This window comes from Equus caballus, chromosome 7 (genome assembly GCF_041296265.1).
Source record: "Equus caballus isolate H_3958 breed thoroughbred chromosome 7, TB-T2T, whole genome shotgun sequence".
NCBI lineage: Eukaryota > Metazoa > Chordata > Mammalia > Perissodactyla > Equidae > Equus > Equus caballus.
Window position 1 is genome coordinate 46,411,729 of NC_091690.1, and position 24,167 is coordinate 46,435,895.

General features: G+C 47.0%; 1 protein-coding gene across 4 annotated transcripts in view; it reads left to right on the forward strand.

The window, feature by feature from the left end:
- The window catches only part of ADGRE3 (adhesion G protein-coupled receptor E3), a 63,843-nt gene that overhangs the window by 2,126 nt on the left and 37,550 nt on the right, over positions 1–24,167 (forward strand). Inside the window, exons 1-4 of one of the 4 annotated variants that reach the window (XM_070273012.1) lie at positions 12,147–12,331; positions 15,562–15,609; positions 16,738–16,860; positions 23,635–23,790. In XM_070273012.1, the coding sequence (XP_070129113.1) occupies positions 12,307–12,331; positions 15,562–15,609; positions 16,738–16,860; positions 23,635–23,790 (352 nt within the window). In that variant the 5' untranslated portion in view covers positions 12,147–12,306. Of the gene's footprint in view, positions 1–12,146; positions 12,332–15,561; positions 15,610–16,737; positions 16,861–23,634; positions 23,791–24,167 lie in introns of those variants that run through there. The other 3 variants (XM_070273013.1, XM_070273014.1, XM_070273015.1) reach the window with 3 other exon arrangements.

Sequence of the window (24,167 nt, forward strand, 5' to 3'; positions counted from 1 at the left end):
ATAAAAAAGAACTTTAAGATATTACAAGAAAATATAGGAATATTCCTAATGGATTTTGCTTTATATTTTTCAAAGGTTTGATATTAGTTGCATAGCACACAATGGTTATATGTCCTGGATCTTGGTGCTTAGTGGCCAGCCTGTGGCCTCTCTAGCTTCTCTGTGCCTCAGTTTCCTGTCCCCCCTTGATGGGGGCAGTAATGGGATCGTACTGAGGACTGTCTGATGTAATGCCTGTATGCAAGCAATTATCATAGTGTCTGACATGTAGTAAATTCTCAATAAATACTGGCTTTTATCATTATAGTTCTGAAGAAGTATCCTTATATCAACGTAAAATCTCCCCCACTTCTCACTTTAAATTTGGCTTGAGTCTTATTTAGTCTGTTTCTAATATTTCCCATGCCAGCTTCTTCTTCTTCTTGCTGCTGTTGTTGTTATATTTGTCTGATGTGTCTCTTCAGCCTCTTTGCCATTTTGTCTTAAGTGATGTTTTTTATAAATAGTACATAGGTGGGTCTTGTTTTTTTAACAAAGTCTGAAAGTAACTTTCTTCTAAAACAGAAATTTAACCCACTTACCTTTAGTGTGATTATTGGTGTGTTTAATGTATTTCTGCCACCTTATTTTTAAGTTTATCCTACGTTTTCTATTTATAATGTTTATTTGTTGTATGTTGATTGAGCCAGGTCTCTTTACTCTTGTTCTCAACTTGCTCCTACTTTTCTCTCATATGTTAATTTAAAGAGGTATAAGGTGTGGTCAAAATTAATTTAGGATTATTTGGTATTGTTTCCCAATTGTCAATTATTTTCTTTTTTGCCTTTATTTTGGTTTTTTATTACTAAAATCATCCCAGTTGCTTATAAAAATATTGTAAAGTATGGAAAAACATAAAGTAATAGGAAAATAATTTCTTTGTATTCTACATGTTCCAAAATTTCACTATGGTCTACTCAGTATGCCTGTTTAATGTAGAAACTCATGTCTTTCAGCTTTGAGAAATTGTTTTATATTATTTTCTTGGATAATAGCCTCTTTTCTCCTTTTTTCTTTTCTTTTTCTTTTTTCTGAAACTCCTCAAACTCTTTATTTTTTTTGGTCTCCTTTCTTGCAGATTGTCACCACTTTATGTCTAATCCTTCTGTTGAATTTTCATGTTGGCTACCATAATTTTAATTTCTTAAAACTCTTCTTTACTTTCTGAAGTTTCCTTTTTTATTGCAACTATGCTTGTTTCATGGTTTTGAAGATACAAATTAGAAGTATTTTTAAGAGATCTCTTTGTTCTTGGAGATTATTTTAGGACAGTTATGGGAGCTCCCTGACACTGACACTATCATAGTTGGGACTCCACTGAGGGTGTAATGCTGCTACCTGCAAGATAAGACTTTGAGGTTACTTTTAGAGTATTTCAGCCTGAGGCAATAAGAAATAAGAGATTCTTTTAGTAAAGTAATATGAAGTTCCTGATTCCCTGACAGAGACTTGGGCACTCTGGGCTTGTCGATCTTTTGTTTTAAGCTCCACACCACACATAGAAACGACCAGCTGCCCTGCGGTGCTCACTTTCCTCACGTGCTCCTTACTCGTCAATGCCAGTGGCCATTTGCCCCAAAGCTTTCAATGGACATTCGTTCCAAATGACCAGAGGTCATTATTTAACTTTTTCACCCCTACCAGCGCCCCACCCCTTAATACTAGCTGGATTTTCACTGCCTTCAGCCCCAACCAGACCACTCGCCAATCCCAAATTACCGTTTCTTTGAGAATCTGTGGCCTGCAACCACTCTGTACTACTTTCTATGTCAATGAGGGTTCTTAGTTCCAAAAAATAGAAACCAACTGTGAGTACTTTAGGCTGAACATGAATCTATCATTGAATATGAAGTCGCTCAAAGACTCTTCAGGAGTTTATGCAACCCAGATTAGGGTCCCAAATCACGCTGCAGACTGATGCAGAGAAAACCCTGTCGGCACTGCTGGGCACTGGGGCTCGCGTGTGTTGTCCAAGACTTCAGTTCTGCTACAGAGAGCAAGACAGATGGGATGGAGGAGACTCATAAGCTGTCAGTATAGATAGGTCACCAGTAAGCAAATTTCTCTCTTTTCTTAACCTAGAAAGAAGGACCGAGAGGCGCCCGATAGTCACAATTCTCTATGTATACACAGGCATATGAAGCACTCGGTGTTCATGAGGGCTGCGTTGGCCGCCCACTGGGGACGCTGATTTTGGCCCCACGTGTCTTCGCCCAAGAAGTGCCATGGCCACTCTGCAGGCTACTTGGCGAGCTATAGCTGTGGCCAGGTGTGCTGTCGCCTGTGTCTCCAGTGTGTCTCCATAGGTCTGCAGGCTGCATCTGTCGTCTGACATACACTCGACAGAGCAGGCATGTGTCATTGATCCAGGGCACCTCTGCCTGAGGACCCTTTGCTCAAACCTCAGCTCTGTCCTCATGCCCACGTCAGCAGCAGGAAAGCCTGATATGGCAGAAAGAGGGAGAAAGACATCTGAACATCATCTACCCAGGACTCAGCATGGTCTGTCCGCTTGCCCTGAGTGTGTTAATTGACTCCATCTCTCCTCTTCTTATCACTGTGTGTTATAACTTTATTTAGCAAACCCTGTGATTCAAGCACTTCAGTTTGAGCCTCTCTATTCTGTGACCCCCCAACATGGCTCGCCTGGTGTAGTGGCATTAAGGTAATTTTCCACGTGACAGGCACAGACCCCGCAGCCTAGGCACTGATGTGGCCAGCCCTGGGCACTGGCTGCTAACTCTCCATCCTCTGGCACTGCTACCCCAGGAAACCTTGTGTAGCTGCTGCTACCCTCACCAGCATTGTTCCCACAAAATTCTCGCTCTCGGCATTGCTAGATTGGGATCCAAGTGATGGGGCATCTGCTTGGTAGAGCCTAGACCCGTGCGACACGGGAGCCAAGGAAAGACAGGATCTGACTTCTACAGTGAGAATCACGGGAAGTGAGGCGATGAGCTGGGCGGTCAAAACAGAAGGACAGATATTCCCCACAGTCGATCTGGTCTGCCACCCTCCTCTCTGCATGTACGCAGATGAGGATAAATGGAAGTCTCAGTATGAATCCTGCCTGTGTCTAGGAGGTGAGCTTTTGTATGAGTCGTTATTATTTCTTTGGACTCGACTGTATTGTTTCAGAGGTATGGTAGAAGGCCTAAAATTAAGGTCCACTATTATGTGCTGCCTTGGCATCTGGGGAAAACCAGGATAACTTTGAATGGCTCCCCACTCTACTCCCACAGAAATGATCCCCAAGCCAAACAGTCGTCTTTTCGTGGGGACCAGGCACAGTTCCTGCTCATCCCAAAGCAGCAGGCTCCAGTGCCCTGGCAGCCTTCAGAGTTGCTCAAGCCGATCACATCCTCCCATGGGAACCAGGAGGCACCTCACCCTCTTTTCCAGGCAGCGCCCGCTCTCCACCCGGTGCCTGAGTGCACCCGCACAGCCCTGCATGGCTCATGGTGTCCTCTTTCCCTGGGCTGTGAGAAAACGTGGCTGTCGGTACCATCTGTCCATTGTCGGGTGTCATGTGTTCAACCATCCCCATAGCCCTCAGGCGTGAGCCCCTCCCTTACCGAAGAGAAGAGGAGGCGATCCATACAAGAGCGCATATAAATCATGAATCTTTTTAAAGCACCATTTGGCCAGAATAAATCAGAATTGTTCATGTGTTTACCCTTTGGCCCAGATCCAGCAAATTGCTCTAAGGAAATATTTGCGCAGAATCTCAGTGTTAACACATGTGGATGCTCACGCAGCAGCCTTTGTTTACGAGGTGAGGCAGGAAGCAGCCTAAGCGTCCATCAGTAGGGGCCTCATAAATAATTCCATATAGTGCGGTGTGGTGAAGTCATTAAGGTTGAAGTAATGTATATTTTACGATAGCTGCTCAGACTCTGTCAGCGCTGTGAGTTAATTACACAGCGACATCCTTATTCTTCTCCCCTGATGTTTGTCTGTTCCCAAGCTTGCTCTGCCCCAATACCTGATTTTGTTCCCTAAAACTATGTCCATGAAAATGTATTTTTTCCATAAATAAATGAAAAGAAGATCAAATTTTGTTAATGCCATGAATGTATTTCCCCTAAAGAGTAAATGGATCATCAAACTTAACCCCATATTAAATGTGAGAAAATTAAGATTGAGTAAAATGAATCAACCTGACATGAAATCAGCAAGAACAGAGAAGTCGTATCTTAAACATTTGCTGGATGGGTGGACAGATGGATGGGTGGATGGGTAAATGTGAGGGCTCGGTTCCTGATTCCCATTTCCAGGCCCTCACTACTACGTTTAGCTTATTAACTTAGCATCACCGAACCTGAATTTTCAAGTGCAATAAGAACGTGATAATAGATGTAAGATGATATTAGAAAGAAGTACTTAATATCTCTGTAGGACATGCATCGGTTCCTCATGCCCTAAAAATTTAGACCTTCATCCATGGCTCAGTCCTGCTTAAGCCCTGCATTTGAAGCGACTTTGAACTTCTTATTCTCTAGTTTTCCCAGAAGATGGCAGTATGGTGTAAGAGCTAAGTCCTCTGCATCTGGGTCCAAACAGGCTTCAACCATCATCGTCATCAATACAGTTATTGCTCATAGGGATCCTATTTGTGCCTTGCGTTAATCTAAGTATAGTACTTCTAAATCTTGTCTCAGAATAAAACCAAAGTTGGAAACTGAATTATGTTTTCCTAGTTCAGTGACGTAACCCAACCAGGAAGGACTGTGTTAGGCAGGCTCCCTAGCCAGGTGTGGGCGCTCGTGACTTACTGGGGGTGCCCCTGGGAGAGAGGGAGTGAGGAAGGCAGGGTAAGGCAGATGGAGGCGTTGGACAAAGATGTGGGTTCAGCTGGATTCAACATCATCCTGACCCCACGGGGACCCTGGAGCATGAGTGACACCATAGAGTTGCTCCCACTTTGAGACAAGGGGCTGGCCTTTGGTACTCCCGGCTCAGACTGTCATTGGCTGCAGGATTCCTCCTAAGGATAAGGACGACAGCCTCCGAAGGCAGCCCCTGCCCAGCGGAGGGCAATTCGCTAGAGGAAGGGGCAGATGTGAGTGGTAACCAAGCCACAACAGCTGGGGCATGAGTCCATACAGGAAAATCCACTTGTTCTTTAGGGGGAAATACTTTCATGGAATTAACAAAATTTGATATTTTCCATGTTTTTTTAAAAAGTACATTTTCATGGAAATGGTTCTAGGAAATAGTCCAGAAAATGGGATCTGGGTGAGGCACCAATGACATCCTCTTTAGAGATTGACACCAACACTTAGATGAATTTATCCTAACTGACAAACTGGCTGCCACAATGATCCTCAAGGCTGTAAGAATTAAGAATCTTGTGGAAGCTGCTCACCTCCAAGTTTATCATGTGATGATGCAACTTGGCTTAGGGGAAATCCTTGTTATTTTGAACACTGAAATGAAGAGGACATGACATTCACATTCTGTGTAGCCACAATTGAGGTAGTGGGTAAACATAACGCAGAAAAAGGGTTGATCACTGTAGTGGACACGCCCGGTGCTCTGCCCGGACCCATCCATCACTTTCCCTCTCAGGCTGTGTCCCCACCCCCAGCCCCCAGGACAGCGCACAGGTTATGTCCCCACCCCACCCCCGGGACAGCCCACAGGTTATGTCATGTCCCCACCCCACCACCAGGGACTTCCCACAGCAGATGACTGACTGACACAGGGGGATCAAAGGCCGCACCTCAAGATGGGTCAACTCCACGGCGCATACTCCTGGGCTCCCCCATGGAATTAAGATGAGGCTACTCTCCTGCTGAGCCCACATCCTTATTTAGCTCACTCCCATCCCTATCCTGCTTCCTCAGAACCCTTCTCCTGACTGTTACCCCCCCCAGTAAGTCATGCGCATCCCAACACTTACCCCCCAGCAACTCATGTGCATCCCAGCACTTACCCCCCAGCAACTCGTGTGCATCCCAGCACTTACCCCCCCAGAAACTCAGGCGCATCCCAACACTTACCCCCCAGTAAGTCACCCAACACTTACCCCCCCAGCAACTCATGCGCATCCCAGCACTTACCCCCCAGCAACTCGTGTGCATCCCAGCACTTACCCCCCCAGAAACTCAGGCGCATCCCAACACTTACCCCCCAGTAAGTCACCCAACACTTACCCCCCCAGCAACTCATGTGCATCCCAGCACTTACCCCCCAGCAACTCGTGTGCATCCCAGCACTTACCCCCCAGCAACTCATGTGCATCCCAACACTTACTGCCCAGCAACAGGTCGTTTGCATCCCAAACCTTCGTCCCCAAAATGATGTGCATCCCAACATTTATCCCTCTAGCAAATCAAGTACATCCCAACCCTGATCCCCCAACAAATCATAGACATCCCAATTCCTCCCTCAGATCTTCTTGTAGGCAACTGTCCCAAGACAGCCGCACTATGAAGAAATTTCTATCAATTATTATCGGCTCCCTTTGGGACTATTATGAAGGTTTTCTGGTGGAAGTGTTCCCTCTTGGTGTCGAGGAATTGACAGGGATCCTAGGGTTACAGAGAGAAAGGGAATTCCAGGTAGAAGGAACAGAGCCTGAAAAAGAAAGAAGACTCCGTGAGAACGGGGATTTTTGCCCGTTCTGTTGCTCTTTTGTCCTTCGAACCACCGAAGACAGAGCAGCCCCTCTGAGGTGAGGGTGGAGGTTGAGCCTGGACTCAGGGGTGCAGATGCCAGAGATTCCCATTGTCAGCGCCGAGCTGCTGGCTCCCACCACCCGGGGGCCTCCAGAGCCAGTCAGGAGCTGGACGTCACCAAGGGGCGACACTTCTAAAAGCAGTGGAGAACTACTCTCTGTGCCCATTCATTCACTTAAGTGAATATTTATGGAGCACCTGCTGTATGCGAGAGCCTGTGTGAGTTCCAGGAACTATAGCAATGAATAAACCAAACCAAAATCCTTGCCCCACGGAGCTGGCATTCCAGCAATACAGAGAGACAGGAAACAAAATAAAGAAAGTAGATAAGCAAATTGTTTTGTATGTTAGAAGGTGATGGGTACGATGAATGAAATAACTGGACAAAGAGGATGGGACATGTGTGGTGTGTGTGTGTGTGTGTGAGGAAAGGCCTCACAGAGAACAGGACGTGTGAGCAATGACTTGAAGTGAGAGAGCAAGCCGTGTGGTCACTTGCAGGTATCTGGGGAAAAAGCAGTTAAGTGGAGGCAACAGCAAATGCAAAGGCCCAGAGGTAGGGGTGTGCCCGGCATGTTTAAAGAAAGACAAGGAGTAAGTGTGGCTGAATGAGAGAAAAGGAGGGGGAGACTGGAAGGAGTTGAGGGCAAGGAGATGAGAGGGGCAGACTATGTGGGGCCTTACAGGCCACAGTGAGGACTTCAGGTTTTACTCTGAGTGAGATGGAAGTCATGGGGGCTCTCAGCAGAAGAGGAACAGGGTCTGACTTATATTTAACAGGATCAGACTACCTCCGACCTCAGTAAAGCCTTGTTAAACATCACAGCCCAGTCGAGATGTGCTGGGAGGAAGCAGAGAGAGCAGCATTTCCAACCTGAGTCCACTGTAAGAGTGTCAGGGAGAGGAACCAGCACATGTGAGTGAACAGACTGCTTGCAGAGGTCAACAATAGCAAAGACAGATGTCTGGCAGTAAGGGAAAAGTCTGGGATGGATGGACGGATGGTAGATGGATGGAAAGGTGGGTGGGTGAATGGATTGATGGAAAGGTAAGATGGATGGATGAGTGGATGGAAGGATGGAATGATGGGTGGGGGAGAGGGGGAGTGATGAATGGATGGGTGGATGGGTGGATGGATGGGTGGGTGGGTGAGTAGATGGGTGGATGAATGGATGGGTGGATGGGTGGGTGGGTGGGTGGATGAATGGAAAGGGCATCTATGAGGTGGACTGCAGAAAACTCTCAGAAATAACTGAGAAGACACTTTTAGAGAGTCTGATTTTCAACAAGAAAGCCCTTGGAGTTTTATGGTGTAATAATTTGGTTACAAAAAGGAATTCTAACCTCATTTTGTCATCACAAGTGAAAGGCTAGGGACATTTGGTTTATACTTGGGTGCTGTACTATAAACAGTGTGAGGGTAGTAGAGAGTCAGCAGTGGCTTCTGGTTCCTTTCTGGGTACTTTTGGTAAATATCACATCGCCACACTCTTGATGGACCAGAGGAGAATACCGTGCAGAGCTGGGTGCTCAAACGTGAGCGAGCATCAGACTCACCTGGAGCAGCTGTCATACACAACCTGCTGGGCCCACTCCTGAGTTTCTGATTCATCAAGTCTGGGGCAGGCCCCGAGAATCTGAATGTCTGACAAATTCCCAGGTGATGCCAGTGTCGCTGGTCCCAGGACCATATGTTGAGAGCTACTGACGTAGAGAAACATGGACATCAAAACATTGATAGCTCTGTGTTTAAAGTAATTTTACTTTAAAGTAAAGAAATGTCAAGAATATCTTAACCAGCTTATTTTCCACTTCTATTTCCTTTTCATCCATGCATCCATTTCTAAATAAATTTACAATAGTTCACTCAATAAGAATAAAAGGAAAATTCTAAAAACAAGAAGGCATTGTGTCACAGTTGAGTTCCTAGGTTTGGTGGTATGTAAAATAATGGTGAACCTTAAAGTTCACGATGCCTTAGATTTGATTAAGTGTGGCGTGCACGGAGGAGGGAGAGCTTAACTCCACCTTGGGGGTGGGGAAGGGGGCAGAGCGGGGCTGTGTGGGGTCTACCTTGGAGGTCAAGGAAGGATGTACAAAACCGTGCACACTTGAAGGACTTGGCCAGGGGCAGAGCGGTGGAGGGAAAAGGGCAATTCCAGGTGGAGGTGACCACACATGCAAAGGCCTGGAGGCTGGAAAGATCACGTGGTGTTCAGGAACGCCTGGGCAAGCAGGTCAGGGTGGGTGGGCAGCCTGAGGGAGAAAACCGGGAGATGAGGCTGGGGAGGTGGACTGGGGCCAGACCAGGTGTACTTTGTGTGCCTACCAAGCACATTTCGCCGGCAGAGTATCGGTGGGGCTGCAAGGCAAGCATGCGATGGTCTCAGATTCGTGTTTGAGAAAAGCTCTCTCAGCTGCACAGCGGAGGGTGGGGCAGGAGGACACCAATCAGGAGACTATCGAAGTTACCCCACATCAGAGTTGCCTGAGAGACAGAGAAGTTAAATCACTTTCCCAAAGTCACACAGCTCAGAAGTGGCAGGGCCCAGACTTGAACCCAGACAGTCTAGCTCTGAGCCAACAGTCTGTAACAGCATTGGCCTGACCACTAGGTGACACCACCCGTCTTTCTTGATCAACTCTTTCCTCCAACTATCATCCCACCCGCAGAGGACCCCAGGGAGAGAGAACAGGAAGACTCGCTGCATGCCTGCTGGCCCAGTGAGATGTGGGGAGCCCCACACACTTACCACACAGCACTGATGGCCTTGACATGCCCAAAGGCCAGCGAGTTCCACCATGCTCCAACCGTCCAAGGAAGGCCCTCTGTTCACCTTCCCTCTCTCTCAGACTTGTCTCCAACTGTTTCTGGAGTTGACCGCATTTGTCTCTCTTCTTCGTCACCTACCATTTTTTCCTCAATCTACTCCGTTCTGGCTTCCACCATCATCATTACCACTACCTGCATCATCACTACCACCTCCACCACCTTCACCACCACGATCATCACCTCCACCACCACATCACATCACCACCAACACTTTCGCCATTATCATGACTGCTCTCATCACCTTCACCACCACCCTCACTGCCCCCACCTGCACCATTTTCACTACCATCATCACCACTGCCATCACTGCCACTGTCGCCATCGCCACCACCACCACCTTTATCAGTGCCAGCACCCCCAGCACAACTGTCCCCATCACCATCACCTCCACCAACACCTCCACTATTTTCACCACCATCATCACCACTGTCACCATCACCACCGCCACCTCCACTGTCTTCACCATCACCACCGTCACCATCGCCACCATCATCCTCACCACCAGAACTGCTGTTGCTAAGAATACCAACGACCTCCTCTGTCTTGTGAGTATTTTTTAATCCTAATTCAGTCCGGTCTCTTGCCCTCCATGACACCATACTCTCCTCATTTCCCTCAATTCTGTGTCCACTCGCCCTGCCTCTTCTATTAGCCACTCCTGCACTACTTGATTATTAAATACTTACTCAGGGCTCTGTTCCCACTCTACACTCTCTCCCTGAATGATTTAACCCATTACCATGACTTTTACTATCATCTATTGGCTGGGGGGAGCCCTGTCTCTGTAATCCATACCATATATACATTGTATATTGAAATCACAGCACCTCAAAATTGACCTATCCCAAACTGAAATCTATTTCTCCCCAAAAATCTGCTTTTCCCCCAATGTTTCCTTTCTCTATAGAAAAGTGGCACTGCCATCCACCCAGATGCCTGAACAAAAACAACAACAACTAGGAGTTAACTCGTCCCTCTCATGTACCTTTCCCCTGCCCACTTCCAAGTCCCACAGACTCTTTTTAATTTTTTTCCAGTCGACCCATCAAGTCATTTATTCAGCAATGATGTCATGGGAAGCAAGATAGACAAGAAAACTTTGTGGGTTTACATTCTAGATGGGAGAGACAGATCAGAAACAAATAAGATAATCACAGGTTTGGATAATACAATTACAGAAATAAACTGGGTGATTGAGGGCAATTTGGCAGGACTTCTTTCAGTGAGGTGGTCACAGAAAGCCAGTCTGAAGAAATGAGTTGTGGGCTGAGACACAAGACTATAAAGGTAGAAAGCAATCTAGGCAGTGTGAAAGCATGTGCAAAGGCCCTGAGGTAGAGGAGAACTTGATGTGCCCAAGGAACAGAAGAGACCCCTGTGGCTGATGCATAGGGACAGAGGGGAGACTCATAGCAAATGAATTTAAGATGTAGATGAGGAAAGATCACGGAGGGCCTTATAGGCCATAGCAGGATGTCTGGGTTTTATCCCGAGTGCAATGGGGAGCCTTAGAAGGGTTTTAAGCAGAGGAGTGGTAGAGCGTGATTTGATTTGAGAGAGAACTCTGGCTGCTTGGTTGGGGGTGTTCTCGAGCAGAGGGAGAAAGGAAGCAGAGAGACCATCTAGATGTTAGCTCTGCCCAGATCATTGTCCACCCGGACCCCACACCCTCTCCTGCCGTCTCCCATCCACAAAGCACCCAAACACTCCCCCAAAACAGAGCCAACCACATCCCCACATCTGCTTTAAAAACCTTCTGTGACTTGAACCTCCTCCAAACCCCTCTCCAACACAACTCAGAGAGCAACGAGAAAAGGCATCAGGGGGTGGCTTTCTCACGGCAGAAACCAGGAGAAACGACTTGAAGACATTTTCCGTGTGTCACGAGTGGAATACCCTGTCTGCATGTTCGAGGCACTTTAGCAGCGGCTTTTTGTTTGCTGCTTGGATCTTGGGTTTCTCGGATTGCTGGGCATTCAAAGAGGCACCGCCTGCCACCACAGGGCTACGAAGAAGCTCAGTCCCACCATGGGGCTTCCCCAGCAGACCCTCAGCGCTGCACAGGACAGGTTGTGTTAGCCGTGTGCACAGCGGCACCCCGTAAGGTAGTGCAGATCCTGTCACTTAACAGTATTTGTCTTCGTAAATATTTCCCGAAGGAGGAAATGACTTACAGGCCTTTTCTCCCAAATGCTGCTATTGGTCTGCGTCGCCCCAAGTGACGAAACAATACATCGCCTTCTACCAGACTTTGAGATCTGGTGAGTGCCATCTCCAGGGGAAAAAGTCCCAAGATTTGTGAAAATGACTCCTCCACAAACTTTAGACACCAACAGAGACACCCTAAATCCTGGCCTGCTTGGCTCAAAAGTAAAGGGCTATGGAGGGTTTGTTTTGACTCCAAAGTCACTTCGTGCCTCTCAGACAAGACTGTGTAACGAAAGGGCGTTCCTTTCCTGGGGTCAAGGGCTTCTGTCATCCCAAAGGCAACCAACAACAGCTGGAAAGACCTGCGACCAAGGAAGCAGGCGAAAATACATGCAGCAAAGCTACAGAAAACAAGTCAAAAGCAGAACCATCGGTCTGATGATGAAAGATGAGAAGTTCTCTTTTCTGAGAGCAGTTTCCTAAGGCAACTGATCTAAGATACAAGTGTCAATTCTCACCAAGTTTCCTGGAGACAGAAAAGCGACGGGCCTAAAGCACGGCAGGGACCTTCGGGAGCCTGCTGGCAAGGGTCCCCACGCAGCCATGCCGGGGCCGTCACTCCTTCCAGGTAGGTGCACCCCAACGACGGCTGCCCCCCAGCCGACCCACTCAGGAGCTGCAGGCTCCGCAGTCCGCTGTGTGACCTTCTCCTCTTTGCTCTGCTGGGGACCCTCTCTTTCTCTCTTGGATTATGGTTTCCTTCCTCGCCACCCTGCTCAAGCTCTGGCCTCAAATATCCCTAACCTTTTCCTTACAGTCCGGTCCGACGAGTTGTTCATCTCCCTCCTCACAGGTTTGTTTTCTGGTTGACACCCTCTCCCCCTTGGTAACTCCCGTGACCTAGCACGGCCTGACTTCTCCTCTGTCTCTCTTGCTCTTCTTTCCTCCTCCTCATGTTTCCATTTCCCGTACCAAGAATATTAATAATAATGACAGCGAATATTTTTTAGCACTCACTATGCACCTTATGTGTATCAACATATTTAATCCTCACAATAGGTTCATGAGGTGGGTACTATTATTATCTTCATATTACAGATGAAAAAACTGGGGCACAGAGAGGTTATGTTACTTGTCCAAATGCACACAGCTCATAAATGGCAGAGCCAGGATTCAACCGAAGCCACCTGTCTCTAGCTCTTTGCTGCGATGCTCCTCCCACAGGATTCTGCCTGGGGTCTTCTTCTTTTTCCCTACTCCCTCTCTCTAGAGGATCGTGATCCTGTGGCTCCAACCGCCACCTCTGTGCAGATGGTTCCCCAACTCTGAATCCCATCCATCCTCTGGCTTCAGATCCAGCGACAATACCAGTAGCCACACCATCAACCAAAGCTTACATTTACCGAGCACCTGCCTTAGCCTGGCGTCAGGCTAACACTGTTTTACTTCCGTCACGGCACAGCATCTCCACCTTACAGATGCGACATGGCGTCCGAGCTTATGTGACTTGCTCCAAGTCTCACGGTTGTTTAGTGGCAAAGGCAGGTGACGGAGCATAAAGTCTGTGGAGGTAATGCGAGCTACTTGAAGGCAAAGCCGCGTCCCTTCCTTTGCAGACCTCCCTCAGCAGTTCATGTGCGGGAGGCATCCAGGACGCGCCTGCGGGGTCAAATTTAAGTGAGAGAGTGTGCAATTTTTTTGCATATACGTTATACCTCAATAAAGTGGAAAAAATCTAAACGAGAGAAGCTCAAACAAGATGTTTCCTGCTTTGTGGCAGCTGGAGGCAGGCTCCTGGACCTTCTGAGACGGATTGTCTGTGTTTCGGTTCTCCATGACCTCTGCCCGTTACTGGGTGGGACGAGCAGTGTCGTAGGATGAGCACCAGGTCAGGGGTTAGAATAGGATTCTAGTGCAAATAAAATGGTCATAGAGCCAGCCAGCATGTGTGGAGTGGTTTCTGCCAGACACTGCGCCTCACGAATTTCCTCATTCATGTCGCTGTCCCAACCACGGGAGGCAGGCGATGCTATCACCTTGTTTCATGTAAGGAAACTTAGAGAAGTTAAGTGTGTTGTCCAAATTTTCACAGCTGATGTCCGAGCCACCCAACCTCTGGGGACCTGTTTCCTCATCGACAAAAGGTCATCGAGTGATTTCTAAAGTCTCTTGGAACTCGAGGACTCCGGGAGGCCGGGGGCTCTTTGGCGACTCTAATTTAAGACGCGTGCACACATTATGGAGCATGGGGCTGCTGGCCTGGCTGCAGACCCTGGGGACCAGCCCTGAGCAAACATGGCGGTGCCCAGACGGCCTGGGCTTGAGGAACAGGGAGACATTCTCCAGCCGCGCGCCTTGCTGGTCCGGCCGCGAGCTGCAGTCCCCACGCGGTAGGTACAGTGTGAATGTGGCTGCTGCAAATCAACTGTTGTACAAAAGAAGGAGGAAAGGAAATTTAAATTTATCAGGGAATACGCCGGGACCCTGCCATTAAGCAGTTCACAGCCCAGCTGAGAATATATTCATTAGACAACCAACGTGTTCATGAGGCTCCGTGAAGGCAGTCGCAACAGTAACTGATCATGAGATAGGCCTGGTGTCTCCTGTGGGGGCCGAGGGAGGAGAAATGACAGCCCCCCAAAGATGTCAACGTCCTAATCCTGTAAACCTGCGAGTATTCACCTCACACGTGTGGGGGAGGAAAAAGCCCTCCTCCACCTCTTGGGGTCTCCGTGTAGGAATAAGAATTAAACTGACATAAGACAGATTCACAGGAGGGAAGCGTAGAGTCTAGTTAAATTGTGGCGTGAACCTCGGAGCCCTCCCAAGAGGATGAGGAGCCGGGAAGCGACCAGAGCACAGAGCTTTTACACCTTTTAGACAAAGAAATGATGAATTTAGGAAGAAATGACAAGACAAAGGGATTTGGGACAGGAGCAGCAAATTGTGGGGAAGAGGCTAGGAGCTATCTGGGAGGGAAGTAGTGGAAGATGAGGGTTGTCTTCGTGAGCGTGTCTGTAAGTCCGCTGCAGTGTCCCCGGGCGCACATCAGAGAGGGCACTCATGCACACCTAGCAGGCACAGCCACCCCACTCCCAGGCTGCGTGGTGCTGACCTCGTGGGACCACTGTCGTCTATGTGGCCTGCCGTTGACCAAAACACATGGCGGTACTGGGAAAGCGTCTTCCTCATGGGAAATTTTCTGGCCTGCCTTCAGGTGGAAAAGGCAGGCCAGAAACCCCGTCCTGCCTCTGCTGTCTCTCGAACGCCTTCAGCTTAAAACGGCCAATAAGCCAAAGCAGCACGTTTTGGGGTCTCATGTCCTGAACTCCTTCACGTGTCAAAGGGCCTTTGCAGGTACAGGTGAAGTTAGGGGTCTTGGCATTGGGCCGTCACTTGCGTGTAACCAGGAGACTGTGCTGAAAGGGGAGCTGCGTGACTCCCAGGGCTGGATCTTAAAAGGAGATGCACCGTTTTTTGCTGGAACACTCAGCTTGGAGCTCTGAAGTGCCGTAGAAGCTGCCTGAAGGAGGTCGCCGTGCTGGGAGGGAGCCCAGACCACCCCAAACCCTGAGACCACACGAAGGGACAGCAGTGCCAGCCATCCCAGCTGCCCCACCCCAGCCACTGCCCAACTGCAACTGCGTGCGCACCCAGGCCGGAGCCCCCCGGCTGAGCCTCCCCAGAGGCCAGAACCCCAGAAACCACAGGAGATAATAGAGTGAACTTTATTTTAAGCCCCTACCTTTTACAGTGGTTTGTTACACAGCAGCAGATAACTGACACACAGCCCGTGGCGAGTTCCCTGGACTCTCTCCTCAGTCATTCGTGTCTCTCTCTTCTGCTTCCCTGTTTCAGGACTCTGCTTTCTGCTGAGCGTGTCGGCAGTCGTGGCTCAGATCTCAGGTGAGCATTCAAAGCCTGACCTGTCCGCAGCCAGAGACCAGGGAGGGTGCAGACCGAGGGCGCCAGGACCACGCGGGTCTGTGACGGGCTAGAGAGATGGGCCTGTGCTGGGCTGGAACCTGGGAGGGTCGCTCCCCAATTCATTTTAATTGATCATGTCATCAATTTTGGATATCTTTAAATTTATCTTTTTATTTTACTTTTGTCTGTTTGTTTGCTTTTACTAACCACAATGTGCCTGATGCAGAAATAGAACAGTGGGTGAAACAAAGTCTCATGAAGCAAATATTCTATGGGGCATGACAGAGGACGGTGGCAACCATTTCGTTCTGATTATAAGCAAGTCAACAAGGAACGAACGAGATTGTTTCAGATTAACCCCTTAGAGATCTCACTAGACGCTGATTCGGCAGGTCTAGGGCGGGGCCTGAGACTCTGTGTTTCCAGGCAGCTGCCTGGGGGGGGTGCATTGAGGGCCGAGGCTCCGCACTGTGCCCCCATCCTGTCCCGTCCCAGTTCCACCAGGCCCGGCACTGTGCAGATCCCTCCACTGGACCCTTCGTTCATCCATGATTCCCGTTCTTTCTCAAGGAGCCTCAGATTAAGATCTTCAGCGTAACCCTGTCCAAATGAAGTGACATATAGGGTTACAAAGATAACATGTGCCTTATCAGAATAGACCTTCTGTGGTACCCCACAGGTGCAAATTTTTGTAATCATAGCTGACATTGATTTTGCGCAGGCACACCCCACAGCACTTTACTATATTAATTTGCTTCTCACAGTAACCCATTTTACAGATGAAAGAATTGAGACACAGAGAGCTTAAGACACACAGCTAGTAAGTCTCGGAGCCAGAATCCAACCCAGGGTCCAAGGTCTAAACCAACTCACTCCTCTTTTATAAATTCTGCAATGATCTTGAGAATAGCATAATTATATTGAATCAAAATTTCATGTTAAAATTAATTTGTTTAATGCCAACTCCAGTCCTTTATCGTGCACAGGAATCCCACTTATTTCTGCAACTTGCACTTGGCATCCCTAATTTTTTAATACAGTGATATCTCACAAAGGAAAAAGTGAGGGTGGCCCAAGTGACGTCTGACCTACCTCTTCACCCCACAGGCTCCGCGCATTTCTGCCCCCAGAATTCTGAGTATTTCAACATGACTCACTGTAGGTGCAAAATGGGATACACGTCTGCATCTGGGCAGGAATACCTCAAGCCCTCCTCCGGGACATGTACAGGTAAACCAGCCATTCTCACATCACCTAGTTGTGCGAGAGGCGGGAGGCAGCGCAAAAACTGTGGGAGGCGAGGGCACAAGAGTGTGCGACACTGAACCCTCTGCCGACTCAGCCTCGGCGGGAAAGAAATGCTTTCATGATGTCAGAAAAGAGGGCTCCTCCGGAACCTCCGTTTCCTCCTCCGTTTCCTCCTCCGTAACCTGCGGGTGATGATGCCGACTTCATGAGGGGGGCGGAGGATTGAGTCAGGCAACAAATGTGGCAGTACTTCTTGAATTATATTTTTTTTAAGTTAAGGAGAAGAATATGCACTGAAGTTAGGGCAAGGAGAGAACATAAGCTAGGGCAGAAACTTCTAATATAAAACCCTATGGTCATCTAAGATGCAAAATGCAGTCTCAGTTCAGTAATTTAAATGTCCAATCCTATGCAAGAATAAATACTGCAGCCTTGAGTTAATATTTTGTTGAGTTACTATTTTTACTTTCTGTATTTATCTATGTTGTTTGGTGCATACATATTTATGACTGTGATATAATTTTCTTCATAAGATGTAAATATCAATACGTAATATCCCACTTTACCTTGTTTAGAGCTTTGAACCTTATATTCTGCTGGGTCTGCTATTGATGTTACACATTCTGTTTTATTTCTGTTAATAATATCGGGTTTTCCCCTCCCCTAGCTCAAGCTCGCTCCTAGTTAGAAGCTTGCCATCAGGAGTAGGGGGTATAATTGGCTTCTCTCCTCTTTCCCCACCTAACACGCTGCTCTTCCTCACCCAGTCTTGCTGGGGTTGGAACCCAGTAGGCAGAGGAGGAAAGAGCAGCAGGAAAGTATGCACCCTCAGCTTCTGTGTTCCTGACTTGCTGCACTTCCTGTCACAAGAGCCTCCACGGTTCTTGAAGACAGTGCCCCTCTCGCCAATCACTCCCCTGAAATTCCCCTGATAACAGCAAATTCCTCGCCACACCTTCCTCATGCCGGAGGAATCCTGCGTCTCCTCCAGCTTCTCGGTGGTAGAGCCCGTTTGCCACTCCAGGAGGCCAGAACCTGAGCAACCCCGCAGCAGAAATCTCTCGCACGTGACCCACTTCTTGTTCTCGGGAAGTGTTCACACACCTTTTGCCCAAGAAACTTGGGATGTGCAGGTGCATAGGTACCTCTTCTTTGCCCCTGTGCAAGCCAGTGACGCACCCTTTAGATTTTTCACGGGGAAATAGGCATCAATCAACTGCGTCCCCACAAAATGCGGGGAAGGTGTAACTAGCTGAAGGAACGCCTTAAAATCCTGCTCTCTGGGAGAGAAATCAAGAGGAAAGCACTTGCACACGTTTCTCCTCTTGGGTGGGAGGGGAGGGACCACAGCACAGCGTCCGCTCTCTCCAAGCAAACCCCCTCTCTTACCTGCCGGTTCCTGACTCTGCTAAACCTTTGATGCGAGTGGAGAGTGAAAGAATCATATGACCAGATCCCAGACTCCTCCTCCTCTGCAACTGTTGCGTCTTGGCTCGTTCCTTACTTGGACTGTGGTGTCTATTCCATTTGGTGCCACTGCTGAAACTTCTAGTTTGACAACTGTTACTATGACAGGTTAATGTCAAAGTATGGCCTCACCGTGTGCACTTTAAAAGATTACTCTGTGGAAAATGGGGGTGACATTTGAGCATACTTGGCAAAGGCAATCACAAGTACAAAGATCCTCCCATCGGGAGGTGTCTAGTTGGTTCAATAAAAACAAAATGAAATCAGTCTGTCCACAGCCTGGCAAGTGATGGAGACACTGGCTGGAGACAGAGCTGAGAACCAATCTCGTGAAGCCACCAGCATCCTTGTTTATTGAGATATAATTCATGTACCACAAAATCCACCTGCTAAAGTGCAGAGTTTAGTGTATTTCAGTATATTCCAAAGTGATGCACCATCACCGCTATCTAATTCCAGAACATTCCATCACCCCCAAAAGAAACCCAATACCCATTAGCCGTCCCTCCCTGTTACCCCCTCACTCCAGCCCCTGGAAACGTCTACTCTGCTTTTCATCCCTATGGATTTGCCTACTCTGGACATTTCCTATAAATGGAATCACATAATATGTGGCCTTTTGTGTCTGGCTGCTTTCACTCAGCATAATGTTTTCAAAGTTCATCCACACTGCAGCGTGTGTCTGTACTTTGTTCCTTTTTATGGATGAATAATATTCCATTGTGTGGATGGACCACATTTTGTTATCTGTTCATCAAGTGATGGACATTTGGGTTGTTTCCACTTTTTGGCCATTATGAATAATGCTGCTACATTATTCATGATACATTGTGTACAAGTATTATGTACATTATTCGTAAAACATCATGTACGAGTTTTAGTTTGAGCACTATTTTCAGTTCTCTGGGGTGGACATGCAGGGGTAGAATTGGTGAGTCATAGGATAACCCCGTGTTTAATTTTTTTTAAATTTCAGAACTGTTTTCCAAAGTGGTTGCACCATTTTACATTCCCACCAGCAATGTATGAGAGTTCTAATTTCCCCACATCCTTGCCAAAATTTGTTGTTGTCTGTCTTTTTTATTATAGCCATTCTAGCGGGTATGAAATGGTATTACATTGTAGTTTTGAGTTGCATTCCCCCAGTGACTAATAATGTTGAGAATCTTTTCTTGTCCTAATTGGCCATTTGTATATCTGCCTTGGAGAAAAGTCTATCAAATTATTTACCCATTTTTTAATTGGGTTATCTGTATTTTTGTTGTTGAGTTGTAGGAGTTCTTTATATACTCTGGATACTAGTCACTTATCAGATATCTGATTGGCAAATATTTTCTTCTATCTGTGGGCTGTCTTTTCACTTTCTTGATAGTGTTCTTCGAAGCACAAAAGTTTTTAATTTTGATGAAGTCCAGTGTATCTATCTTCTCTTTTATTCTTCTTGCTTTTGATGTTACATCTAAGAAACAATTGTTTCTTACAATTGTTCATTTTTGTGTTATAAATTCCTAATTCTATTAGATAATGACAGAATCGTTTCTAATTTTAAAAAACTTATTAGGGATTTTTTTAATAATGGCTGAAAATCTCTACTTTTTTACATTTTTATTTGAGGTTTGTTTGTGGAAGCATAGGATTGATTTTATAAAAGAAAATATATATTTTCCACTCAAGGAAAGTAAGATTCTCTCTCTGTGTAGGTCTCTGTCTCCTCCCATCTCTATCTCTGTCTCTTTCTGCCTCTGTGTGTGTATCTGTCTTTGTCGGTCTTTCTGATTCTCTATATATGTGTATTTATTGCTTTTATTTATTCATCAATTTCTCCATATCCTTAACTATTTTCTGTCTACTAGGTCCTTCCTCTGTTTGTGCATGCTTACTGATTGTGATATCCAATTCCTTATTTATTTTTTATCTGGTATTTCTGAGAGAAGTATATTGAATATCCCAGTACAATTGTATTTTTATTTGTTCTTGCTTCTTGCATTTCTACTTGTTTTTGCTTTCTGTATTTATCTATGTTGCTTGGCGCATACATATTTATGACCAGGATATAATTTCCTTCATAAAATGTGTTAAGTATTGGGGCCAGCCCAATGGCATAGTGGTCAGGTTCACACACTCCACTTTGGTAGCCCGGGGTTCACTGGTTTGGATCCCAGGCGTGGATCTATGCCCCGTTTGTCAAGCCATGCTGTGGCAGGTGTCCCACATATAAAATAGAGGAAGAAGGACATGGATGTTACCTCAGGGCCAATCTTCCTCAACAAAAAAAAGAAAGAAAGAAAGAAAAAATGCGTTAAGGATTAATACATAGTGTCCCACTTTACCTTGTTTAGAGCTTTGAACCTTACATTCCACTGAATCTGATATTAATATTACACATTCTGTTTTATTTCTATTTTAATTCTCCTAGTATCTTTTTGTGCAACCCTTTATTTTGAAAATTGTCAGTCTCCTGAAAACAGCATATAGCTGAGTGTGATTTTTCAGCACAATGTTCTGGTTATCTATTGCTGCATAATAAACCCCAAAATTGTTGACATAAAACAACCATTTTATTGTGCTCTTGGATTCTCTGGGCCAGGAATTCAGACAAGACACAGCAGATGGCTCTTCTCTGCCCTACACTGTCTTAGGCTCGGGCAGAAGTCTCACCCGGCAGGTGGTGACTCCAGTGGCTGAGGGCTGGAATTCTACTGAGGCATCTTCACTCACGTGCCTGGTGCCTGGGCTGGGATGACTCAAAAACTGGAATCATCTGGAATTCTCAGCTGGGGCTCCTATCTCAGGTCCCTCCATGGCGCTTCCACCTCTCACAGCTGATGGCTGAGTTCTGAGAGGGACGTCCCAGCACGGAGCTTACAGAGAGAGAGGCTGCCTGGAGGCCCGGACAGGGTTGCACGGTTCTCTGACCTCGCCTCAGTGTCCCACATTGCCACTTCTGCAGCAGTCTGTCGACCAAGGCAGCCACGAGCCCGCTCAGACACTAAGGTGTCTGACCTCGCCTCAGTGTCCCACATTGCCACTTCTGCAGCAGTCTGTCGACCAAGGCAGCCACGAGCCCGCATCTCAGTGAAAAGAGCGTCAAATAATTGGAGGCCGTGTTTCAAAACTGCCACGCCCGATCCGCTAGTATCTATTTAATGGAAGAATTCTGTTTATATTTAGTGTATATTAGTCTATTACATTTAGTGTAATGACTGATAGTTACTCCTTTCATCTTACCTTCCATTAATTAATTTTATAGTATCATTTCTTCATTTGTCTTTTTGTATTTGTGTTTGTTTGATCAAGTAGCTGTTGATTCAATTTTTCCCTTTGTTTATTCAGATGGTCTACTAAACTTTTCCATCCTGTTAGCAGTTACCTTCTCTTTTCTGAATTTTATAACCAAACACGCTTCTCGATTGTTATTCTAAAAACTCACCAATTATTTTCCCCACCAAGATGCGTCATTTCACCCTACTTCCCGTCTCCCAGTAAAGACATGAGATCTGTAAAACACTCTTATTTTACTCCTCCCCTCTCCCCGTGCCCCTCCCATCCCCTCATGAATGTTCATTTTATCTCAAGGTTCATTGCTCACCCCTGCTTCCTCTTCCCTTCATCTTCCCCCAAATTGAGGTTTCTCGACTTGCTAATTTCATACTCAATTAACTGTTTGCCTAGAGTGCTTTCTGTCATGTTTTCTTCAAATTGGGCACATGGGTAATATCTCTCCCAATTATTGCATAATCTCATGTTTCTTTCATTCCAGCGAGTAGGTTCTATCTTGCCTTGGCAGGGGTTTTTAGTTCAGTCCTCTTGTCGCAGTAATCCGTTGCTGCGTACCCCAGGAATCACAGAAACTGTCCCGACGCTCACATGGTTGCAGACAGGGATCCCAATACCAATTCGAGTCTCATTCCTTTAAGTGAGTTGTAACTTCTTTCTGTCTCACATTTTGTAAGGCTTTTCCCAAAAGCCTCCAGAAGACTGTCTTTACTTTTCACTGGCTGGGGGAGTATCCCATGACCGCCCTGGTGGAAAGGGAGGCTGGGAAAGAGGGCACCTGAAAAAGGAGAACAAGGTTGCCGTATCTGGCCTCCCAAACGGAGAATGGCTATTGAGTGGGCAACAGTGTCTGCCGACTGTGTCACACTCTGAAAATCCCAAATTTCGTGTTTTCTGTACCAAACAGGAAAGTCACACATTTTCACTACCTACTTGACGTCATTGCAAAAGGGCTACAGTGACCTCAGGACGGGGGACATGTTGACTTAATGAAGACATTCTGGCTAAATTAGTTAGTTCAGCAGGCGCATTAGTCCGCTCCAGCTGCTGTCACCCAATATCGCAGACTAGGCGGCTTAGACAACAGGCGCTTATTTTCTCACGGTCTGGAGGGTGGGCAGTCCACGATCAAGGTGCTGGCAGGTTGTTTCCGGCAAGGCCTCTCCCCCTGGCTTGTAGACGCCTGCCATCTCGCTCTCTCTTCAAGCGGGCTTTCCTCGCTGTGTGCACGCAGTGGCAGGGGCGGTGGGGAGCTCCATTCTTGTGGGGATACTAATCCCATCAGCTCAGAGCCTCATTCTTATGACCTCATTTAACCTCAGTTGCCTCCTTAGTGTCCCCATCTCCAAATAGAGCCTCACTGAAGGGTTAGGGCTTCAGCATATCAATCGAGAGGCTACAAATGTTCAGTCCATAACCGCAGACAAGGTCAGTATCCCACTTATGTGCCCTCAGCATTCGCCATTCCTTTGCACACCCAGCCTGAGGCGTTCTCTGAGACTATGTAGCCCGTGCTCAGGACAGGTGGCAGTGCTGGGGGGTTAACAGTCCCCGGGAGCATTCCTTCACCAATAAATGAGGAGGTTGGGTGGATAGACACCCCAGCTCCCTCACCCCTCAGGTGGGCCGCTCTGAAGTGTGCATTCACGCTGCCTCTCGAGGTTCCCAGAGGAATTGACCCCCAGGTGCCCACAGGGAAAACTCACTTGATAATGTTTGCTTTGTTTTCTGCCTTCCATTCCCTGTCTCGTTTAACCACTTCCCCTCCCGTGTTTTCCGGGATCATCTCCCAAGTAAAACACTTGCACTTGAATCTTCGTCTCAATGTCCGCTTCTTGGAGAACCCAACAAAGGCAAGGAGGAAAGGAAAGAATGAAGACAACCATTGCCTTAATGGAGTTGTCTTGGAAAGCCAGGATAGACCCTGGCGGGAAGGGTACAGCCTCTGGCACATATGAGATGCTCAGTAAATCTTTGTCAAATGAATGGCCAAATTTCTCCTTTGTGTTCCAGATATTGACGAATGTGAACCACCCTATAGTAGATATTGTGGAGCAAACGCTAAGTGTCGGAATGTCATAGGAAGTTTCGACTGTCACTGTGACTCTGGATATGAACTCCTCTCTGGGGGGACACGATTCAACAATTCTAATGAGAACACTTGTCAGAGTAAGAAAATTCTTGTCTTCTTGTGCCCCTCATTTTTCATTGAGTCCAACACCAGAAAAGATACTTTCTGTAGTGGGGCCAGGATGTGTTTGTATTTTCTGGAGGTAAATGGATGCTGGAAAGAGGAGAAAAAAAGAAAGAGGGAAGTTCATAGAAATAACGGGGTGAAGAAGGCAAGTGGGCTTTGGAGACAGAGATGATGGGGTAGTCACTAGACTAGAGTCTCTGGATGGCAAAGAAGAAAAACCCGCTCAGGCTAACACAAGCCGAAAAGATGAGTTTATGATAAGGATGCATGGATATGTCTTGGAACTCAAGGACAAGAATACAGCGGGGCTTCTGGCATGAACTGAAACTGGAGAGTCAACGCTATCGGA